The sequence below is a fragment of the Urocitellus parryii genome, chromosome 2 (genome assembly GCF_045843805.1).
Source record: "Urocitellus parryii isolate mUroPar1 chromosome 2, mUroPar1.hap1, whole genome shotgun sequence".
NCBI lineage: Eukaryota > Metazoa > Chordata > Mammalia > Rodentia > Sciuridae > Urocitellus > Urocitellus parryii.
Window position 1 is genome coordinate 84826811 of NC_135532.1, and position 24878 is coordinate 84851688.

Below are 24878 nucleotides of genomic sequence, written 5' to 3' on the forward strand. Positions count from 1 at the left end.
CAACCCCAGCCCCATGAGTATGGAATTTTAGGCTGTAATTCCTTTTAAAAACCCCAGAGTTTGAAAATATTACTTTGTCTTCTAACTTTAGTGTCATTGAAAACTCTTACCATTCAGATTCTTGATCTCTGGGTATAACTGAAGCATATAAAAATATATTTTTTTAAGTTTTTGTTTTCCTGAACTTTCACAATTAAGTATATTTGTGTATCTATTTTCATTTAATATGCTGAATCCTGAGATGTAGGACAGGGACTTTGAATTAGAAATTAGGAATGTTCCTATTATTTGATTTTGAGCAGGAGGTTGCAGGGATAATCCAGGGCTTCATGAATGCTAGATAAGTGCTCTACCATGGAGCTGTGTCCCAAGCCCAGTTATTATTTGATAATTTCTGTTTTTGCATTTTCTGTGTTATCATTTTCTAGATTTTTTTCAGTTGTTTCAGTCATTTTATTTAGGTTTTTATTTGTTTTAATTGATATTTATTTTTCATCTAGGTATTTTTGTTGCTGTTACTGGGGATAGAGCTAGGAGTACTTTTAACACCTAGCTATATCCCTAGTTCTTTTTATTTTTTGAGACAGAGTCTTGCTAAGTTGATGAGGATCTCAATAAATTGCTGATGCTTGAACTTGGGATCCTTTTGTCTCAACCTCCTGAGTTGCTGGAATTATAGGGATGTACCACTGTGCCAGGCTCCACTCAATTTTTTTGTAGTCTTGTTTACATATTTTGGATATAATAACATCTGTTTGATCATTTAAATTTTTTTAAACAACAAGCAAAATTATATATATTAATGGTGTATGATCATTTAAATTTTTTTAAACAACAAGCAAAATTATATATATTAATGTTGTGCAACATGATATTTTAAAAAATATATATGCAATGTAGAGTGGCTAAGTCAAACTAATTAGCTGACTTTTGTGGTGAGAACATTTAAATTTACTCTGATTTTCAAGTATACAAACATCATGATTAGTTAGTCACTTTGTTGTACAGTAGATCTATTGAACTTATTTCTGTTGTCTACAACATCTCTTCTTCCCCTCAACCCCTGGTAGCAACCATTCTGTTCTCTATGAGTAAAACATTTTTGGATTCTCTATATGAGTGAGATCATGTGGCATTTATTTTTCTGCATCTGGCTTATTTTTCATGTCTTCCATGTTCATCTGTGTTATTGCAAATGATGGGATTTCATTTGTTCATTGTTAATTTAACAGCTTAATAATATTCCATTATGTGTATGTACCATATTTTCTTTATCCATTCTTCCATTGATTCCTTGTATTCAGTGAATGTGGAAGTACATTTTATCTTTTTGACATGCTAATTTCATTTCCTTTGAATGTATACCTTTTATTGGAATTATTGTGGTATGTGGTAGTTCTGTTTCAGATATTTTTGAGGAACTTCCAATGCTGTTTTCCATATGGCTGTACTAATTTAGATTCTTACTAACAATATCTGGGAGTTTCTCTTTCTGTATTCTCATCAGCATTTGTTAATTTTTCTTTTTGATAATAGGTATTCTAACTAGAGTGAGATGATATCTCATTGTTTTAATTTGCATTTCCCTGATGAATTAGTGATATTGAACATTTTTCATCTACCTATTGGTTATTCATATGTCTTCTTTTGAGAGGTGTCTGTTTAGATCCTTTGCTTGTGATATAGTTGTTTTAAATGTTCTCTTATTGGATCATTGTCTCTGGCATTGTTTCTGTTTTCCTCTAAGCTATTTTGGGCTCTTTTCATTATAGGCTTCCTTAAATATATATAAAACATTTATTAATACTGAAAAATAAAACACCAAATAATCTGCCTATTTTGATGGATCCTTACTTGTAGAAAATTCAGGTGGGGAATGCTCGCCCTCTCCCTTTTAGGGGATCGTCTATATAAATGTATTTCTTTTTCCTTAGTCTTCCTAAAAAGATGATCAAAGTATCTTCTTTGTAAAGCACAGAAGCTTAGTAAGACAGATTCTTCTATCACAACAGAATCTTAGTAGTGTGTCAGAGTAGAAAGCAAAGGAGACTTTATTTATGAGGCTTGTGGGGTTTGGTTTAGTATATCTCTTTTCACTGTAGAGTTCTAATTGGGATAAGGCAGAATTATTACAATAGGCAGGGGCTTTAAATTGAGTCTTAAGAATAAGGAGAGTAACTTAGTGAATGACTTATTGCCCTGGACAGAGTGATGAGTCTATTACTCAGATAGACATTTTGAAGATGTTTCTGAATCAAACAAGGTTGTTTGGAACTTCATATTCCTGGGCAAGAATTACTGGAATTGTGGTTAATAGTAAAGACATGTTCATATAGATAGTATGTGTTTGCAGTTGGCTTTGATTCTCAGATTCCTCTTTTTCCTCCTCCAAGCATTAACATCTGAAAAAAATGATAACTCCAGTTGTTTATCACTGTATGAAATTCACGATCAGATAACAAGAAGCAAGGGAAAGGAAAGAGGGAAATGATCATTCTAACCTTTGTAAGTCTCAAAGTTTATTTTTGTGGTTATTTATTTGGTCCTTTTTATTGGACAACAGTTGTGTAGCAGCATTCAGTACTCTGAATACACACCAAGCATTGCATCACAGATGAATACTAAGAAAAGAATTTTGATTAGAGTCTGCATTCTACTTCTAAGTCAGGAGTCAAAAGTATCAAAATTAAGCCAAGCGAATAGATTTTTACTATGAAGCAAAGAACCCACAAAATCAAATAGAGTTACAGGCAAAATTTCCTGATTATATGGTTGTTTTTCTTGCTTCTGAAATCTTTTTAATAGTAGTAAAGGTACCAGAGAGGATTGAAAGGTTGTAAACACATTTTCCCCCTTGTATCTAAAAGTAGCTTTTTTTGTGAACTACTACTGCCTGTCTGATTTTATAAGCCTCTTGAAGGAAAGTTCTTTGTTGGTATTATCTAGTCCCATGCTTTTCTCTGAACTGTAGTGTACACAGTTCTCTCTACTTTCTGGGCTTGTAAAGCTGGAGATCAGGAAGCTTGATATGAGAAGCAAGCAATTTAGAATTCCTTTTTGTGCTTAGAAAATTAGATTCTCTATTTGTTTCCAAGAAGGGAAACTGATGGGCCAAAATGGGCTTTGAGTGATATTAGGAATTATCCTGGAGGGTGTTATCAATTAACTCAAATAGAAAATCCCTGATTAGTTTGCAAGTAGTAGCCAACAGACTTTTGTTGTGGTTTGTATATGAGGTATCCTCTTCCCCCACCCAGGGGGGTGGGAAAGAAGTCTCATGTATTAATGCAGTAATGTTCAGAGGAAAAATGATTATGAGAACTGTAACCTAATTTGGATTAACTCATTTGATCAATTAATAATTGGAATGGATTACTGGATGTTAACTTTTGGCAGGTGGGGCATAGTTGGAGGAAGTAAATCAGTGAAGGTGTGCCTTTGGGGATTAAATCTTGTCCCTGGCTCCTCATGCTCTCTTGCTCTCTAGTTCCTACCTGTCATGAACTGAGCAAGTTTCCTTTGCCATGCCCTTAGGCCATGAAGTTCTGCTTTACCTTGGGCCAAAATGGTGGAGTTGGTTGGTGATGGCCTGAACCTCTGAAAACTAAGCCCCAAATAAACATTTTCTTCTTGAAGTTGTTCTTGTCATGTTTTTTGTCATAGTGATGAAAAACTGACAGTTCTATGCCACAAATTTAATATTAATCTATAGGAGCTACCCGATAATCTGTTGGGGCAGAATAACCACATGGGGGTTGTCAAAGAGTATTATAACATGACATTTATTTACTAAAGTAATCTGGTATCAGGTAATAAAACTTGATGTGTCAATATTATTAGGTATTCAAGATGTTATTTTAATACCTTTGCTATAATAGTAGCCTCAGAAATGTTTGATTTTCTTCCTTTCTTAAAGACTGGAGGTGATATGTACTTGAGTTTCTGAGTAGGTGGAAGGGCTTTGCAAAGCTTCTAATAACAACTCTCGCAAATGGGTGTTTCTCAGAGGTTGAAATTCCTCAGATTAGGAACACAATATTGAGTAAGTTTTTTTTTTTTTTCTACAGTTTGAGCTGTAGATTTCTAACAAGGTAAGGCTTATGTTTAACTGAAGAATAAGCAGACATTGACTAGCATATGTTCCACACTCACAGCAGTAGAATAGTTGTATAAAAACCACTAAGTGGTGTTCAAAGACACTTTGAGGTTTGGACTTGTCTGTGTGCCTTTACTGTCTTAACCAAGGATTATGGTGTGAGAGATGAGACATAGACTACCCACTCTTAGCAATTTTAGTAAAATGTTCAAAATAGTGAGACATCAATCATCAATTTGTTATTACCAGAGTATATAATTTTCTGCAAAATTTTTTTTTTTTCAGATTCCATTTTAGTACTACTGATGCCACAGAGAAACTGTCCTGAGAGCATTTCTGCCTATGCTCCTTTTGCAAAAGTGTTAAATGCTTACATTCTCTGTTATCTTCTTTGGACTGCTTTAAAGATTTGGTCTTTGGGTTACCATGAGGACTGGGATCATAGTAAAGGAATTCTGTCTGCCATAATGATTAGCCCAGACATATTTTCACATCAGATTGTTTGTTTCTCTTGCTTTCTTATGAACTCTGAAGTAGCTGTCTCTTTAGAAAGAAGTAGTACGGAATTAAAAAACCATCATTGTTTTCAAAGCATCCCCATATTATGGATTGCCCAAAAACAAATCTATTCTTAGTTTACATACATTAGCCATTTTATCTCTGTCAATAACTGGGTAGCTTTGGTGAATGCATTCACTTTATTCATTTGGGCTTATTTTGGCTCTAGCAAGAGATTACAGTCTAGTACCTAGTTGAGATCTGTTCAAGCATATCCTTGTTTAATTTTAAAGATGTGATCTATCAACAACCAACACTAAATCTGTATTTTCTGTTAAGTCTATTTAGGGCATAGTTATAGTTCATAAACACTATTTCCCTTTTAGAGAATAGATGAATAGCAGGGATCACCAAACTTATTTTGTAAAGGGCTACGTAAATAAATGTCTTAGGCTTGGTGGGATAGTCTCTGTTGTATGATTTGTTTGTTTTTAGCAGTTCTTTAAAAATATTTTTAACATACATATTGTTAGCATTGGGGCAGTACAGAAATGAGCCACAGGCTGATTATGGCCCATGAGCCGAAAGTATGCTGGCTCACGAAGTGTTTACTTTTGATGTTCTGGGTGTGCTCGACATAAGCATAAGGGTGCTAAAATATTGAAGAAGGTGATAAATGAGTCAAAGAGATACATTAGCAGAAGCAAGATCAGAGTGATATGTCTATTTAAAGAAAAATAAAATGTAAAGTTCAGTAATTTTATCACGTCAGCCTAATCCAAGTGTTCAGTACTTCTGTGACTCTGATAACTACTAGTAGAGGATACTCAGGAGCCAGTTTTTCCCTCAAGTTGAATCTCAGCTAACTTCATGACCTTGGCCAAGTAATGGACCTCTCTGTCCATGAGTTTTCTTATCCATATATTGATTCCAGCAATATATAAGAATACCTACCATATTGTGAATATATTGAAGTTTTTATCACTGTATCAATTACCTGTCTGATCCCAGAAGATATTTGAGTGTGCTACTACTTCTAGTAGCAAGTTTAATAGAGCAGTCTCCTTCCAATTACCACTATTATCTTTCATATTACCTCTAGTTCTTCACTTCCCATCTACTTGTCGGCCCTCTTTAATCTGACTTCTGTCTTCACCATTCCACTTAGCTGTACTTGCTAATGTCACCATTCTGTGTGTTGCCAAACACAGTGGACACTTACAGAGTATTATGTAGTAGTTAAGAATTTAGGTTCTGGAATCTTCCTGGCTTGCTAGCTATGTGACTTTGAGCAAGTTACTTAACTTCCCCTTAACCATTTTATTTAGGGATAAAGAAAGAAACTCTTGGAGGGTGGTAGGAAACAAATGAGTCAGTGCTTATAACTGTACTAGGAACATAATAGTCATTAGGGAAATATATATTATTTTCATTGTTTTGTATTTTAACAGGGCTTTTCCATTTCTGAAGCCATGTAGTTTCTGAATTACTGTACTTCTAGTTTTTATTTTGTACATGTGGCTTTTCCTTCTCATTCTTCTGTTGGAATTCCTTGTCTTCTACTCTGAATGTAAATTTTGAGGTTTTTTTTTTTTAAATAAATGTTGAGCCTCCCTAATCTGAAAATCTGAAATGCTCCAAAATCCAAGTTTTCGAGTATCAATTTGATGCTCACTGATAAAATCTATGCAGATATTCCAAAATCTGAAAGAATCAGAAATCTGAAATGCTTCTGGTCTTAAGCGTTATAGATAAGGCATACTCAGCCTGAGATCAGATCCTCCAAAGCCTGGATTCTGGATTCTCTTTTGTGTTATCCATACTTTCCTAAGTTGATATCACCCACTTGTAGGCTTCAAATACCATTTCTGTGCTGCAGACTGTCAGATTTACATTGCAAGTCCAGACACATGTTCTGAGTTTAGTACCCATTTATATAATTGCTCTCTTTCATTTTGGTATTTTATAAGTTTTTCGAACTGAACATTTTCAAATTTGAATTGATTTTTCTTAGTATTTTTCTTTATAGTTAGTGGTAACAGGTTCACCTAGTTGCTTTTGTTGTTAATTTGGAAATTTATCTCTGATACCTTTCTCTTCACATATCTAATGTGTAGTCCTTCAGCAAGACCTATCACCCTTATGTTCAAAATACAATTTGAGTATGTCTACTTCTCTTTATGTAATTTGAGAATTATCTCTTTATTTAAATAGATATCTTCTCTGGTACTAATCTGTACCAAGCCACTAACCATCTATTAGCTAAAAAAACAGTTGTAAGTTTTGTTTTCTTTTGATTATAAGAACATACAGTTAATGTAACATTTACCATCTTAAACATTTTTAAGTTCTGTAGGTAATAAGTAAATTAGTAATGTGCAACCATCACCACTATCCATCTTCAGAATTTCTTCATCTTGCAAAACTGAAACTATGAACTTCTTAAATACTATCTCACCATTACTCTTTATCTCTAGTCTCCAGCCACCATCATCTGCTTTTAGTGGATGAATTTGACTTCTGTGGTATCTTACATGAGTGTATTTATACAGTATTGGTGAGCCATAGGTTTTAAACTTGTTTCCCACGTTATACTTCCCTTTTAAAAAATTATTTGTCCCAAAAGCTGCTAACTCTGATCTTCTAAAAATGTTACTTCAATCAAGTCTCTTTATTGGCATCATATTGCACTTCATGAATAGTCAAAATCTTTAACATGATATACTGGGTGATTTGTGCTTTGTCTGCCTCCCTATATACCTCCAGATTTACCATTCCTTATTTAAATGCCTCTGTTTGATTTTGAATCTGTCAAGCACCAAGCTCCTTTTTGTCTTAAGAAACCTATTGTCATATAGACTATAGCTTTTTAACGTCTGTAACATGATTGAAAAAATGGTACATGTGCAATAAAATGGTTGAATGAATGACAGTGAACTTGCCATGTATTTTGTTGTTTTTTAAAGATTCCTTTTTCTTACCACTCCTTCCTCTGTTCCATAAATAAAATAGGAAATTTGTTAAATTCTCATTTTATTGATTGATTAGAATGCATTTAGCTGGAAATAAAAAAAATCCCTCTGTATAAAAATGATATAAACTGTAAGGAAATTTCAGTATCACAAAACCTTTAAGTCATGACTTCAGGCGTCTTTCATTTGTAGAACTCTAGGCACAGTATCTTGTTATGTCATTGTTTTAGTCAGCTTTTTTGCTCCTCTGAGGAAAGGATCTGACCAGAACAACTATAGAGGAGGAAAAGTTTATTTGAAGTCTCATGGTTTCAGAGGTTTTAGCCCATAGAAGGCCGGCTTCATTCCTCAGAGCTCAAGGTGAGGCTGAACATCATGGCTGGAGAGGGTGGCAGAGGGAAGTAGCTCACATTGTGGGGATCAGGAGACATGGAGAGAGATAGTTCTTCTCTTGCTAGATACAAAATATGTACCCCATAACCACTCCCCAATTCCCACTTCCCCAGCCACACCCTCCCACTTTAATTAATCCCATCAGAGATTAATTCACTGATTAGGTTAAGACTCTTACAACCCAATCATTTCTCCTCCAAACCTTTTTGCATTGTCTCACACGTGAGCTTTTGGGGGACACTTCACATCCAAACCATAATAGTCATTAAGGGTTCAAGTTCTTTCCCTCTGTTTACATATTGTTATCAGCATCACCTTCATCCTTAGACAGGTTCCTTCATCAATGCCAAATGATTATCACAGGGAGTGGAGTCTTTATCTTCTTGAGGTTGTCTTTTATTACCAGGAAACCCGCCCAGCAGTCTTATTTCTCATGAGTCATTCATTAACTGGAATAAGAATTCGTAGCCTATTCTTGAACCAATGACAGGTAAATAAGTTAATATCACCTTTGGACTATCCTGACCCACAGTGGGGCTGGGGAAAGTCATATTCTTCTGAGGCACATAGTTAAATTAGGTAAATGGATAAATCTGTACAAAAATCAACATTCTGTAAAGAAAGAGTCAGGAGTAATATTTGATCAAAAATGTCAATTCCTGGTATAACTAGTACTTGTCACTGACTCCTCTAAGCTTTACTTCTCCTTGTGTGTTCTTGTGCTTCTGTGTTTATCTTGTTTTGATTCTTCTTGTCTTTCCTGAATGTGAGCATATTACTTTATTGGTCTTAAATACTCTGTTCATTTAGAAAATTTTCTTAGAAACTTCCCCCTTTTTAATAACTTCAGATACTACTCTTGTGTCTACAATTTGTGTCTTAGTCTATAGCCTTCAGTTCTCTTACTTTTCCACTGGACATCTTTATGTGTTTTCATCTCAAGCTCATTTTCTTTTAGAACCATTTACTTGGCTATTTTGCCTTTATCATTTTCATCTTTCATCCATGAATTTCAGGTCAGATTGGTGGTTACTCTTTGAGGGACATTCATTTGTACTTTTATTTTGTTCTGCCTTGTTTGTGACCATCTTGAAGGCAAGGGCCATGTAGAGTTTATGCATTCCTGGGAATATTTTTTTCTATTAGCTCATGTAGCTAAAGGATGGATGTTCCTCCATACATGATCCATTTATGCCCATTGTAAAGCTGCCTATGACTTACTTTAAATGGTAGCAAATTGTAAAAATGCTGATGTCACATTTTCTTGACAGTGCAGAGATTGTGTATTCTCTCTCTTTTTTAACTTTTATTTTTATTTTTTATTTTTGAAAAAACAATGACAGCAGACTGTATTAAAATTCTTATTACACATGTACAGCACACTCTTTCATATCTCTGGTTGTATATAAAGTATGTTGACACCAATTCGTGTCTTCATACATGTACTTTGGATAATTATGTCTATCACATTCCACCATCTTTGCTAACCCCACTCCCTTTCCCTCCCACCCCTCTGCCCTATCTAGAGTTCATGTATTCCTCCTATGTTTCCCATCCCTACCCGACTATGAATTAGCTTCCTTATATCAGAGAAAACATTTGGCATTTGTTTTTTTGGGGATTGGCTAACTTCACTTAGCATTATCTTCTCTAACTCCATTCATTTACCTGCAAATGCCATGATTTTATTCTCTTTTATTGCTGTGTAATATTCCATTGTGTATACATACCACATTTTAATCCAATCATTGGAAATCTGGGACTGGAACCACCATTTGACCCAGCTATTCCTCTCCTCAGTCTATTCCCAAAGGACTTAAAATCAGCATACTACAGGGACACAGCCACATCAATGTTTATAGCAGCACAATTCACAATAGATTGAGTATTCTCTATGGAGCAAGTTACTTTGGATCTCTAAAGTTTCATTTTCTCTCATGTATAACAATAATACATTGTTATGAAGTCATTATTAAAATACATTTGCCATGCAAAGGACTGTAAGAAACTTCTGGGAAGATGGCAGAAGAGGAAGCACTAAGAATCTATGTCTCTAGAATCAGTGCTAGAATCGCACTGGCAGAATTTGTCCTTTGAAATCTACTTTGGAACCCTGAAAGCTGTTGAAGGCTTGCAATTTCCAGAGAAAGGCTTGAGTGGTAAATCACAGTTAATGTTGGTCAAGTTTTCTCTTAGCACAGTAGGGGCTGCCCATCTCCCATCCCCAGCACTGTGTCAGGCAGCTATGCATATGTACTTGAATCAGCTTGCACATGGCTTGTGTGAACCAGGTGGGGAAAAAGGGCCCTGTCCTGCCACTACTGGGGATATGTGTGCTTATTTTTGTTTCTGATCATTAATTGCTACTTCTAATCAAGAGGTGCAAGAAGCGGGCAGTCACCATGCCATTGTTGCAAGCCCCTAGTCTTCTAAAATGACTTGCAGGAGATTCAAAGGGCTGGCACACTTTTTTTTCCACCTGCATTTTCCTTTTTCTGTTTTACCTTTTGAGAAAAAGATGATGCAGACATTAAAAGACAACTAAATATACAGAGAAAAAAGAAAGTGAGTTCCTTTTTTTTTTCCAAGTTGTAGATGGACCTTTATTTTATTTATTTAGTTTTATGTGGTGCCGAGGATCGAACCCAGTGTCTCACACATGCTAGGCAAATGCCCCAGCCCAAGAAAATGACTTCTTATGCTAGGAGAAAGGTGCAGGCACAGGAAAAATTGTGAGGTTACAACTCAGATTTATTCTTGGTGCAGACACAGTCTATAACCATCAAAAAACAATAACAAAAAAGTAGCAATCTCTGGGAAAGGAGAAAATCTAATTTCTAGTTACTACATTATTAGATTGAGATTTCCAGTTTTCAGCAACAGAAGCAAAACAAACAAAAAACCCAAGCAAGCAAACAACAACAACATAAACAGGCATGTAAAGAAACAGGAAAGTGGGGCCCGTTTAGATGAAAAAAAGAAATCAATAAATACAGTCCCTGAAAAAGACCTGATGGCAGAGCTACAGTCCTGGTGTTTATGATGACATTTTTGGTCTATGATGGACTGCATATAGGATGATGTATATACTATATTGCTTGGGTGTGTATTAAGCTATACCATCTAGGTTTGTGTAAATACTATGACATTGACAGGACTATGTATTCTTAGTGACACGTTGTCAGAACATATCTCTGTCCCTAATCAATACAGGAATATACTAGACAGACACTTTAAACAAGCATATTAAACATGCTGAAAGAAATAAAGGAAGATTTGGGGAGAAGTCAGGAAAATGGTCTGTGAACAAAAGGGAAATATCAATTAAGAGTTAGAAAATGCAAAAAGGAACCAAAAAGCAAGTCTGGAGCTGAAAAGTATAATAATTGAAATGAAAAATTCACTAGATAGTCTCAAAGACAGAGATGAGCAGGCAAAAGAAATAATCAATGAATTTGAATATAAAGCAATGGGAAACATGAAGTCTGAGGAATAGAAATGAAAAGATTTGAAGCCTAAGGGACATGTGGGTAAAACATGCTGTGTAGGAGTTCCACAGTGAGAAATGGGGAGAATATTTGAAGAAATATTGGGTAAAATTTTCCCAAATTGGATGGAAGACGTGAATATAAACATAAAGCTCAGTAAAATCCAAGTAAGATGAAAGAGATTTATACCAAGATATTACACTTTAAATTTTGAAAGGCAAAGAAGAAAATCTTGAAATCAGCAAGAGGGGAGTTACTAGTTACATAACAAGGAACCACCAATAAAATTTTAGACAAATTTGTCACCAGAAATTGTTGGAGGACAGAAGGCCAATATGTTAGAAATCCTAAAAGAAAAACAACCTTTGTATAGGACTTCTGTAGTCAGCAAAATTACTTCAAAAGTGAGGGTAAATTAAGGCATTTCAAATCAACAAAAGCTGAAGGACTTTATTACCACTAGGTCTGTCCTGCAAAAAATGCATAAGGGAGTTGTGTAAGTTTTAATGCAGGGCCATAAGATAGTAATTCAGAGCCAAATGAAGGAATAAAGATCTCAATAAAGGCAGATGTATGAAAAATTATAAAAGCTAATATTTTCATAATTCTTGGCTTCTATATGATAAAAGAGACTAATACAGCTTTTAAATTACTAATCTGAAAGCTAGTATTATTGTAACTGGTTTGTAAGTCAACATTTCATTTTCTACATGGTCAAGAGACTATTGCATTTAAAGGAACTATTAGTGTATGTTTTGGGGCAAAAATGTAGAAAGATGTAATTATGTAATACCAGTAATTGAAAGAATGAGTATGGAGCTGTAAAAAGGAGAATTTTTTGGATATGCTTTGAATCTTAATGGCATAAGCTGTTCAAAAGACAAAGATTGGTAGAATCGATAAAAGCACACGAGCTTAGTGAGAGGTAGAATAGTAGAAACCGAGTATGAATTTTAGTTTCACACTATATGTTCATAATATTCTCATGTACTAAAAGGACATGTCCAATGCAGTGTGCAAACTTATTTGTATTGATTCACACCAACCATTAAAAAAATACAAAACTGAACATTTGTGTGTCAAAGATAAATAAGTAAAAGCACATAACCTCACCATACGCTGTCTATAAGAGATTCACTTTAGCTTTAGAGATACAAAGAGATTGAAAGTCAATAGGTAGAAAAAGATATTCCAGCCAGGTATGGTGATGCATGCCTGTAATCCCAATGGCTTGGGAGGCTGAGGCAGGAGGATTTTGAGTACAATGCCAGCCTCAACAACTTAGTGAGGCCTTAAGCAACTCAGTGAGACCCTATCTCTAAATAAAATATAAGAAAAGGCTGGGGGTGTGGCTTGGTGGTTAAGCACCCCTTGGTTCAACCACCAGTACCAAAACAAAACAAAACCCAGAAGACATTCCATGCAAAACGAAACCAAATAAGGGTGGCTATACTAACATGAGATAAAACAGACTTTAAAAAGTTCACAAGAGATGAAGGACATTATATATTAACAAAAGGCTGTCTACAGTTTAAAGACAGAAATGTAGACGATAGAGTAGAATGGAGGCCTAGAAAATCCTTGCATATGTAGTAAATGATTTTTGCATTTGGAACTGTATTAGCATCATAAGAAGGTGCTCAGTAATAGTAATCATCAGGAAAATACAAATTAAATTTACAATAAGGTATCATCTCACATACCTTAGGATGACTATATTAAAAAAATGGAAAATGACAAGTGTAGGTGAGAATGTGGAGAAATTGAAACCCTTGTGCACTGTGAGTGGGAATCTTAAATGAGAGCTGCTGTGGAAAACTGTATGGTGGTTCCTTAAAAAAAAAATAAAAGTAGAATCACTCATCAGATTAATAAGCAGTTCCACATCTGGAAATATACCCAAAAGACTTGAAAGCAGAGTCTTGAAGTAATATTTGGTACATCCAGGTTGATAGCAGCATTATTCATAATAGTTAAAATGTGGAAGCAACCCAGGTGTCTATTAAAGGATGAATGGATAAGTAAAATGTCTGTTTCTTTCTCTCTCTTTTGCAGTATTCTTAAGCCTTAAAAATGAAGGAAATTCTGATGTGATACAACATCTTAGGGACCTTTTGTGAAATAAGCCAGTCACAGAAATACAGATTTTGTATGATGACATATAAAATATTTTAAATAGTCAGAATTAGAGACAGTAAGTAGGATGGTATTTGCTAGGATTTGGGGGCACAAGTAAATGAAGAGTTGTTAGTGGATATAGTTTAAGTTGGAGATAGTTGGTGGTGATGGTTATACAATATTTATGAATGCATTTAATATTTCTAAACTATACACTTAAAAATAGTTGACATGGTAAATTTTATGTTAATATATTTTACCACAATAAAAAAATTGAAGTGACATTGTGTATTATGGAGTAAGTAAACTTTCTAAGTATGACACTTTTTCCCTCCTAATAAAACACCTTACAGTTGTTCTAATGGCCTTCTGTGTGCAGTCAGTAATCTAAAGATATTAAGAAATTATTTCTTCTTCAGTAGTTACATGTCTGTTTTATTTGTATCTTTATAATATCTTTATATATTTGTCTACGTGATGATATATAAATGTTTATATATACGTTTGTGCATATTTATATACTTATGTGTGCATAAATATACCTAGAGAGAAGGCATGTATGTATTTTCTATATATCTACAGTCATGTAAAATACATGTTTTATGTAAGTAGTTTTAAAACATGTGCTTCATGGACTTTAACATGTATCTGAAGTGCTTAATATCTTAAAATATGCTAAAATACTTGATAAATGTTATCATATTGTGGGATTCCATCTCTGATTCTGCCAGGAAGTTCCATTAAGAATATTTACTTACAGAGAATTGGATTTTTTGGTACTCTGGAAAGTTGCAGACAAAGGTGTATTTTTGACTTTTGGGAAATGGCACTGAATTTGGTTCAAGAAGTAAGAAAACTCAGGGCTTATAAGTCCACTGGAGCAAATTTTTATTTTTTACAGAATGGTATGAAATTCTCAAATAAAAAGTCAATATTGCTGCAAGACTTTATCTTCTTCGGTCTGGCATAACTGCCTTATGAGAATTCACTGGCATTCATTCTTATTCAGCCCCCATCCACTGTGAGATATTTCTATAGAGATAGAAAAATAGAAAAATATTTTCTATTTTTAGTGTCTCCCATTTCTTCTAGCACGAATATTAAGAAGAAAAGAATGATTATAAGTGACCAGTTTCAAAATAAGGTTCTTGAAGTAAAGACACAGTGAATGTTGTTTTATCCTTAATAGAGTTGTTAAGAAAAATGAGACTTTGGGGAAACGATGTAAGAAAGATTATTGGATAAGTAGTTTGAAGGAAAATCCCCATATTCTTGTTATATTGAATGATGATGTAATGTTTTAACCAAACAGACAGGAAAAAGACCAAGAGTTTTTTTTAAACTTCCAAGGCAGATATTTTTAAAGCTCTGCATAGTTATTTCTCCAAACTAGATTAAAATGAGTTTGAAGTATGAGAGCCAACAAACTTGGCTTAATTTTCATGAGGTAATGTAGAGGAGAGGTATTCACTAATAGGTTTACAAGAAGCTTTGTTACTTCTTGGGGCTTGGTATCAGAAGCTGCCAGAAGACTTGACAGTGATTCCTGTAGGGTTTGTTCACTGTTGTATCTTGGAGACTGTAGTGGTGCCAACCACAGGAACTCCCAAATTGCTAGGAAAGTCTCTCAGATCTAGAATTAGTAGTTCTAATAATAAATATTTTAAATATACTAATGCCATTAATCAAAAGTTAACTTGTGGATTTCATCTGTCAGAATCATCAAAAGAGCACAATATATTAATATTTCAGGGATCTTAAGCAAAAGACAACATAACTAGCTATAATGTACTTTCAGATTTTACCCAATTTAAATGTAAGGAAGTATTTCAATTTGCTCTAATGCATTGTAATCTACTGTAAGATTATTAAACACAGTAAATGATAAAAGGCCACCAGCAGTGCACCTGTTGCCAAAATATTAGCCTGCTGTATATAGCAAGGGAGAACTCCCACCAGATGAATTGTGAGGTATCTCAATAAGAAAAACATGCTTTGTAGGGTTTAGGATTCAATTGAATGATTCTAAGGAGAGACTAGAGGGAAAAGATCAGCTCTGGATTGGATGCTATCATGAAATAAGGTCAGTTTGATTATTGGGTTCATTTAGGAGTAAGGAGAGATGTGAAGGTGGAGCAAGAGACTCATTTTGCAGGTATAGTACAGCCTTGGACAAAACTTGTTTCCCATTGCCTTATTAACTGGCCTTGCCACTGATCTCTTAGGAATATTACAGTTGGATCAATCAGTAGAACATATTTTCACTGAGTCCCTCCTTCTGGTCAGATTCAGCCATTTAGCAGATCATTGCTTTGTGAAATTCAAATTTTTACTATTAGTAAAATTCCATTAATCAGGAGATTATTCAGAGAGCTTCATCTACATTGGTGAAGATAGTTCTTTATATATACTTTTTGTTGCTCTTGTAAGGTTAACTAATTGAATCATCTGAAGCAGATATTGCTGTACACATTTAAGACTGAGGAGATTTCATTTGGACAGTGTAACACTGACAAATGCCGAGTTACTTAACAGTTTGTAGTCCACTTCGAAGCCAAGAGCCAAGGTCCCTGAGTGTAGTTTTGATATCAAGGGAATCTTGCCTAGGTGTGACATCATGGGGACTGCTCTCCTGCTTATTTTTAGTTCACTATTTAAAGAGTTGCTTAGTTGTTGAGTGTAATTACTCAGGAACCTAGAGTGAACTGAATTGCACCCAAAACAAAGAGGCTACAGTCTCAACCATTTATTTGATTGCATATTTTAGTGAAATCACAAAGAGATTGTATCCAGGTATTAGATTCACACAGGAAATGGTAAGAGACTCATATAACAATATTATGAATAGGAGTCTTTTGGGTATCATTGTTAAAGTTAACAAATGTCTCAATAATTTAGATTCTTTTTTTTTTTTTTTTTTGGTTCCAGGGATTGAGATCAAGGACACTTGACCACTGAGCTACATCCCCAGACCTGTTTTTTATTTTATTTAGAGTCAGGGTGTCACTGAATTGCTTAGCACCTTCCTTCTGCTGAGGCTGGCTTTTGAACTCTTGATCCTCCTGCCTCAGCCTCCTAAGCCAGTGGGATTACAGGGGATTACAGGCGTGTGCTACCATGCCTGGCAATAATTTAGAAATTTAAACAGGCACAGAAGAATATAGAAAAACCATGCATGGTTCTGGCTATTTAAATCTTGTTCCATGGGTCCTTGATGGAAGGAGTGACTTTGATGCTTTTTAATGCAAAGGCTTGAGTAAAAATAGTATGTTGCTCTAAGATATGAATTTTAAGAATACTCACCTTGACATCTCTGGATGGGGTAGTTTTTAAGTTATTTGAAGGTGTGTTGTCCTACAAGAGCTATGGGGCCAAGGATTTTTACTGTTATATTAGTTCATGCCATAATGTGGCAAAATCATTTCCATGGAGTGTTCAAGTGCAGTCTTTTTCTAATGATACTTCCAATGATAGCTAGTCACCTATTCTGAGAACATGTAAAACTGATTAAGTATCTGGCAAGGAAGGATAGTTGTTTCCATCAGTGACAAGATTGAACCCTGGAACATTAGCGTTAATCAGAATTATTACAATGGAAATGAACGAATCATCTGTTGTACTATAATACATAATTGATTTATAAAGTGACTGTTTCTAATGCCCAGGGAGTTGGAATGTATTATGAATAGCAAGGACTTTGATAAATGTGTATAGTCTTTTGATTTCTATCAAGTGTGCTGTGATTAATACCAACTTTAGTATTATGGATATGAGTCTGCCTCTTCTCAAAGTACATAATCATTGAATTGTATATTCATTAATATATTTTATTTGCATATAACCAATTTACAGCTCCCATACTACCACTACTTTTGTTTTTCCATATTGAATTGAACCCAGGGGCACTTAACCACTATGCCACGTCCCTAGCATGCATATGCGCTCCGCCCACCCCATCCCACCCCCTTTTAGATTTTGAGTCAGGGGCTCACTAAGTTGCTGAGGCTAATTTTGAACTTGGAATCCTCCTGCCTCAGCCTCCCAAGCCACTGGGATTACAGGTGTGCACCATTGTGCCTAGCCCCCCATACTTCTTTTGATTTGACAGATAATCAATTTAGATATGTTTTCACAATAGTTTTGAATTAAATAACATTTGGAGAATGTTGATCAAATCATTATTTTTACTAGCTTGCCCTTTTTAAGGTGAAGGAGCAAATTTTTGCGTGACCTGGTGGCCATTCCAGGAAATTAAAAAATATTTCTGATGTAGAATATATCTTATATCTTATTGTTTAATTATTCTGGATTTGCAACCTAAATTTACTAAAGGCGAAATGAAAAAGACTCTCAAATGATATAATAATTGCAAACCTAATTCTTGGTATCTAAAGGTAAGAAAAATTCCTGGGGATATTTAAAAATATAGCACTAAGAATAATAGGATCTTTGATTTTTTAAAATAAAGAACTCTTATTGAAAATGTTTTATACCAACACATTTATTTGTCATCAGGCTGTTGGTAAAATTATTTCCTGAATTTGATGTGTAAAGCATGTACTACATTGTTAGAGTTGCTTCAGTATAGTTGATTATTGAATGTGGCATCATGAGAATGATTGATATCTTATAACCAGAATTTTGTTGTTGTTGCTTTTTTCCTACCCGTATAGGGTAGGTAGAAATACAGTGGTACATAAAACTTGTACATAAAACCAAAATTACAACTGTGAAAAAAAATTTAAATTCATGTATAAATATATCAAAAGTATTCTAGCAGTATTATTTCCAAATAAGATAGAGAGCCTCATGAACAGTAATTTTGGTAGTTTACATGTAGTTTAAATGGAAATAAGCAAAGGGTATTGCTTTTGGATTTTTAGTATACTGCTTTGGGGTATAAAAACAAGGGTTTATATTTCTGTATGACTATATTTAAGTATACTGTTTTGATACTAATTTTGAAAGCCATGCAAGTATGTCCTTTACATTAAAAAATGTTCTAAAATATGATTAAGGCCCAAGAAAATATATTTAATGGCTATCTTTGTTTTGAATCTTTGCATTCTTTCTCTAGTTGGAAATACTAGGGTCATTAAAAATACCAAAGATGGCACACCAAAGAAGTTAAACTACATCCCTAAAGCATTGGGACTCAACTATTTGTCATCTTGCATAATCAATAAGATTTTATTCCCTTGTCCAGCATTCTTAAAAACCTTTTCCCTTAATAACCCATCATAACTCAGTATGCAGTGACAGTTGTTTATGGTCACATAATAAGACACTTAAATTTAACACATTAGTCTCAATGTGTTTCACAGTTTTTACTACATAACTAAGCATATTGACTAGTTAATCTGGTTTGTTTTCCCTGAAGCATGACTTTGTGAAGAAAGTAGTGCATTGTCTTGCCTTCTAGGAGCTCCTTGATCTGACTATTCCAGAACGTCCTCCTGCCACTGCAACTGCTAGTGTTATTCTCCAGACAGACTCCTATATAGGACTCAACTGTCAAAACTACATCTTTTCACAGAGTAGTCAGTATTTAATGATCTTATGCAAATGTGGAGCTAGTCTAGAACTTAGTACTACTAAAATTTGTTTTGAGAAAAACCAAAGATGTCAGGATTCCTAATCCTTTCTGAGTAACTTGTTATCCACCCCCACTGGAAACTTGTAAAATGCATCTTTTGTCTTTACTTTTCTGAAATGTGTAGATATTGTGTTATGGGTTTGTTTTCATTCTTTTATATGGGAACTCCATGGACCTTTCTGATTTTGAAAATCATTTCTTTTAGTTACAACTTTCCTTCCTTTCTTTTCTCTCTCTGGAACGCCTCTAAGTATTTCTGTTTTGTATCTTATGGATTGTTCCTCTGATTTTCTATTTTTCTCACTTTCTGGAGCTTTCTTTTGCATTGCTTCAAGATATAGTTGATTGTCTCTTTTATTGTGCACTTTGAGCAACGTAGGTATTAGGGATGCCTATATCCCCTTGTGCAGCTTAAAATCTGAGTATAATTTAATATTTATCCTTATGTTCATTTACATTTCTCTCAACTGTAGGAACTCCATGTATAATTTTTGTGTATAGTTTTTATGCATTTAATTTTTATAGTAGATTTATATATATTTTATAAAAGTAAAAGTTAAAATAGATTATTACATAAATATATTTTATGCATTTCTGGCATACCTTTTAATTTTTTTTCAATATTTCTAGGCTATACAATTTACAAGTTTTTACAAATTGTCATAAGTCTTTTAAAAAAATTGCATGTAAGTGGACCCACTCAGTTCAAATCCATGTACTTAGAACACTATATATAGTAATTATTCATGTTTTCCATATTTTTATTAGTGCATTGTAGTTGTATATAATGGCAGGATTTATTGTTACATATTCATTCATGCACATAATAATATGTAAAATGTATCTTTTGTCTTGACTTTTTTGTCTTTACTTTTGGCCAGTAGTGCTCCATAGTATTTCCCCCTTCCATCAGTTACTCATTTGTATAATCTGAGTATTTTTACTAGATATCAGTGAAACTATGCAATAATGTTTTCATTAAAAAGTATGTACAACTATAATGCACCAGTACAAAAATGTGGGGGGAAAAAGTGTGTGGATAGATAAAAAATTAAACATACTTTGTAAACCACAAAGTTCCATTGTATTATAGTGGTATTTATATTAGATAGTTTTCAAGATGGGGTTTTCTTTTTTATAATTAAACATTTTTATTTGACATTAATTCTCCCCATTGCACATTTTTTTCCCAGTAATTTATAAAGAAAGAAACATGTAATTACTTGAGATAGGGAAGAGAACTGATTGAAGGTTAGAATATTTTTTAGTTCATTGGGGAGAAATTGTTATTTATCAACTTAACCATTTTTAAGTAAGAAAAGGTAGTAGGAATAAAGGAAGTGAATGGGTGAATCTTTGGTTTAACTTATTATTTCCATTCTCACTGTCTTCGATCTTGGAGGGATCAGTCTAGGATGCTAACCTCACATAGTAGAACTCCTGAGTTAGCCATCTGGTTAAATCAATATTCTGTATATGAGAATGTCTAATAGACATATTCTTATCCCAGTTGCATTTTTTTGCCTTTAACTTCATTAGGCCTTTCAGAAATAATTCATATTTAGTGAGCATTAAGTACAGATATTCTTAATGTCTTTTTAATATAATGAATACCCACAATGCTTTACTAGAAAGGATCTTATACAACTGATTATCAGAAAATTATTTTTTTCCCAGGAAAATAATTTACCATTGGGCTATGTTTTCCTCACTAAGATTTGGTATAAAATATATTGTAGAAGCAAAAATATAGTGTTTTAAATTAACTGACTTTATAAGAGGGTATTAACTCATTCAGTCAAACCTTCATTGTACTCAAGTTTCTATTCCTGTCACCTCTACCTTTTTACTATATGACCTCATTTCCAATTTCATAAAAATAAGAGTCATCAAAATGGGAAGTGCCCCAGCCTTTTGCCTCTAAACCAACTTGTTTCTATCTGTATCCACTTTTTGCTCTATGAAAGGAGTGTATCCCTTCTAATTCTAGTATTTCAGTGTCTTTGCTTTCCTAACCTGCTCTTTCCCCATCAGCAGCTCCTTTTCTCTGGATTCTTCCCTGTTGGCTCTTCCATCTTTTTAAAACGTAATTTTTTTAACCTTATATATTATTCCACCACCTCCTTTTTTTTCCCCCTCAAATAATTACCTACATGTATTGTCTCAGTGTATGTTCCATTCATTCCTCAGCCTTTTGCAATGTAGGCTCTGTCACTACTTCATTTCAACTATTTTTGTCTAGTAGACTATCCACAGGAGGCTTTGTTATTACTAAATTGACTTTCCTTACCAGACCTTTGCAGCATTTGATACTATTTACTGTTCTTCTCTTCTTGGATTTTTTTTTTTTTGGTCTTTTCTCTTTAGTTACATTGCATCTGTTCCCGTGGCTAGAGCTTCTTCAGTTGCTGTGTTGATTATGATAAATTGACGTTTTTAGTTTACCCTTGAGCTTGAAGTATTTTATTCAGCTTGCTTCAGCCATGCCCACCCAAATGTCTCATACGTCCTGAAAACTCAACCTATACACAAAAGGAGAATTTTCATCTTTTTCCCCCCAAAAGCTTTTCCTTCTGTTGTTTGTTATTTCAGTGAATAATGTTGTAATTCACTTGTTACCTGTGACTCCTTCTCTTTCCTTAACCTACTTTAGTCACCTTCTGTCTAGTTTTCATACTAACCACCATTTTGCAGTAGCCATCATCATTACTCTCCAAATAATTTTAATACTAATGGCTTTTAAATATTCTGCCTCCTGCACTTGTTTACTCTAAGCATTCACAAGGCAACCAGAGATACATTTTCCAATAAAATATAATTAATACTCTTTTGGGGGGGTGGGGATAATTAGGGATTGAACTCAGGGGCACTCAACCACTGAGCCATATCCCCAGCCCATTTTGTATTTTATTTAGAGAAAGGATCTCAGTGAGTTGCTTAGTTCTTCACCTTTTGCTAAGTCTGGCTTTGAACTCACGATCCTCCTGCCTCTTAACAGAAAACTTTTAAAGACAACTTTCTATTATTATTCTTTGAGTTAAAAAGTCTGTCATGGTCTGGTCCTAATTTTATTCCTGCCCTGATCTCCAGTTGTATACTGTATCCATTCTTTCCAAAATGCTTCATTTTCTCTCACCTCACATGCTTTCATTACCGAGTACCTCTTAACTGATACAGAGGCAACAGTTCTCAAAATGTAATCCAGGAACCCTTGGCTGTTGATGAATTTCTTTCATAGGGTCTGCAAGATCAGTGCTGTTTTCATAATTATGCTATGATAATTGCTTTTTCCATTCTTATGAGTGTATAGTGGATTCTTTTGTAGAGGTAAGATAATGTCTGATGATACCATGGCTCTGATGGCTAATGAATGATATTGGCATTTGTATTTGTGTGTTTTAAAACGTTGCCTTCCTTAAATTCTCATAGGGCAGATACTGATAGATATAACAAACAAAAAGTTCTTCAGGTTCTCAGTAATTTCTTAGAGGAAAAATGGGAGTGGAATCTCCAAACTTTGAGAACAGCCATATAGGCCTCCTCATTTGAGACTTCCTTTGAGAAGTCTTTGCTTTGGGTCTTCCATGAAAGGAACCTTTGGATGATGTCTCTGTGGTTTTTTTCTTGCCTTATTATAGCACTTATTATATTATTACAGTTTAGCTGTTTATTTGACTAGGGCAGTAGACACAAAAAGGTACAAAAAATAAGATATGAATTCCTGTTATATCTTTAGTATTTACCACAGTTCTGTATACATAGAAATTGTTCAATAAGTAAATACATGTTGAGTGAATATCTCTTGAAGGTATTTGGGGATGACCTATATTATTATCAGATTATGATCATTAACAGGTTTTTAAAATTATAACCGTATTGTGCTTTTGTGATACTTTCTTAACTTTTTTGATCCACTGGTAATCTGATTTTGTTTTTGAAAGCAAGTTTTGTTTTATGTTTATATTGTTTAAATACAAACACATCAGCATATATAGAGAAAATATATTCGAATTTTAGAATAGAAAGAATTTATCACCATGAACCAGAAGGTCTATCTTTGAATCTATTTTTCACAAGTAACCGTGGAGCCTTGAATAAATCTTTTTATTCCTTTTAAGATAATTTTTTTAATCAAATAATGGGAGGCCTAGGTTATCTAAAATTTTTTTCCTCTATAACATTTGATTACATATGAAAGTATCAAGTGCATATTAAACATGATTTATTTTTATTTACATTTTACTTTAGAATGTACATAAATGTAGATCTGATTATATATTAAAATATCTTTGTTTTTATAGGAAGGATGATAAAGACTATGCTCTAAAACAAATAGAAGGAACTGGGATCTCTATGTCGGCATGTAGAGAAATAGCAGTAAGTGAAACTCTTTTTATCATTGTTATTACCAACTAATTTTTCAACTGTGTGGGTTTCTGTATTGAATTGACCTCATTTATTGAAAGCTGATGAATATTTTCCATATTAAATATTTATAAAAATGTGTCTTTTTAAGAAGAAGTAAAGGTAGCATTATATTTCTATATAATATAAATGCAATTACTTGAGATAAATGTAATCTTATTTATATGAATATATATCTTTTCAGTAGATGTCACTAGTAGTTAAGTTTGTTATTTTACTTGAGTTAGTAAAAGTGGTTAGACCATATAAAATTAATATTTCTATCTTAATAGGATAAGATTAATTTCATTACTTACGTCGAATTAAAATGAGATTGTATTATTTGATTAGAATTATATCTGTCTGTTCATCTGAATATGTAAAAATGTATGCCTTTTCCTTTCGGAAGCATAACTTTCCATATGGTAATTAGAATCTCATTTTGATTCCAAGGGGAAATATTCTTCATGTTAATACATTACTTAATAATTACATAGACATTTAGACTCAGCATAACTTCCTTGAGATTTTACTTTAGTTTTTACTGTTATAAAAAGTATGGGACCAAATTAATTTTTTCTGCTTTAATCAGAATACTCTGGGACATATATATTCAGCTCTTCTCTGCATAAATAAAAGCTTTTATGAACTAAAATATTAATTTAAATTATTATACTTGTTTAACAGATTCTATGCCAGTAAGTCTTCATCCAACAGTCTTTATTATGTACTGTGTTGACAAGGTCAATGATTATAGTAGGAAAAGTAAAGAAATACAGAACAAGTTGAGGTCCCCAGCCTCAAGTATTTATATTATTCTGAGGAAGGAAATTCATAAATCTCATAAAGCAAACAGTGGGCAAAGCACCATGATAGAAAAGTGGGAATGGAAGAGACTAAACAAACAAGTAAGGTTCCAGGTGTTGAAGGACATATAAGAATTACTTCCATGAGGGATGCATAAGGGAGGACATTTTTAACTGTATGTATATCACATTGGAAGATGTATTTCAGTTAATTGATAAGTTTTTATACTTTTGAATCTTAAGGCAAATATCTCTATATTAGCTATCATTTCTTCAGTATCTTACTATTCTGTTTATTCAAGTCAGTTTTAAGGAATTAACATCCTTTGAACTATGGTCAGTGATGTTAGAAATCAGGATCCTGATTCCTTTTGGAGGAAACAGTGACAAGAAGTGGGACAGGGAACTAGTGCTAGTAATGTCCTGTATTTTGATCTTGTTCTGGGTCTGCTTCCAAGGGTTCAATATGTGAAAATTTATTGAGCTGTATGCTTATAGTTCATATAC

The 24878-nt window shown here is 33.8% G+C and overlaps 1 protein-coding gene across 5 annotated transcripts in view; it reads left to right on the top strand.

Moving 5' to 3' along the window:
- The window catches only part of Cdk8 (cyclin dependent kinase 8), a 107286-nt gene that overhangs the window by 26566 nt on the left and 55842 nt on the right, over nucleotides 1-24878 (top strand). For all 5 annotated transcript variants that reach the window (XM_026412642.2, XM_026412643.2, XM_026412644.2 and 2 more), the window contains exon 2: nucleotides 23463-23538. In XM_026412642.2, the coding sequence (XP_026268427.1) occupies nucleotides 23463-23538 (76 nt within the window). The remainder of the gene's footprint in view (nucleotides 1-23462; nucleotides 23539-24878) is intronic.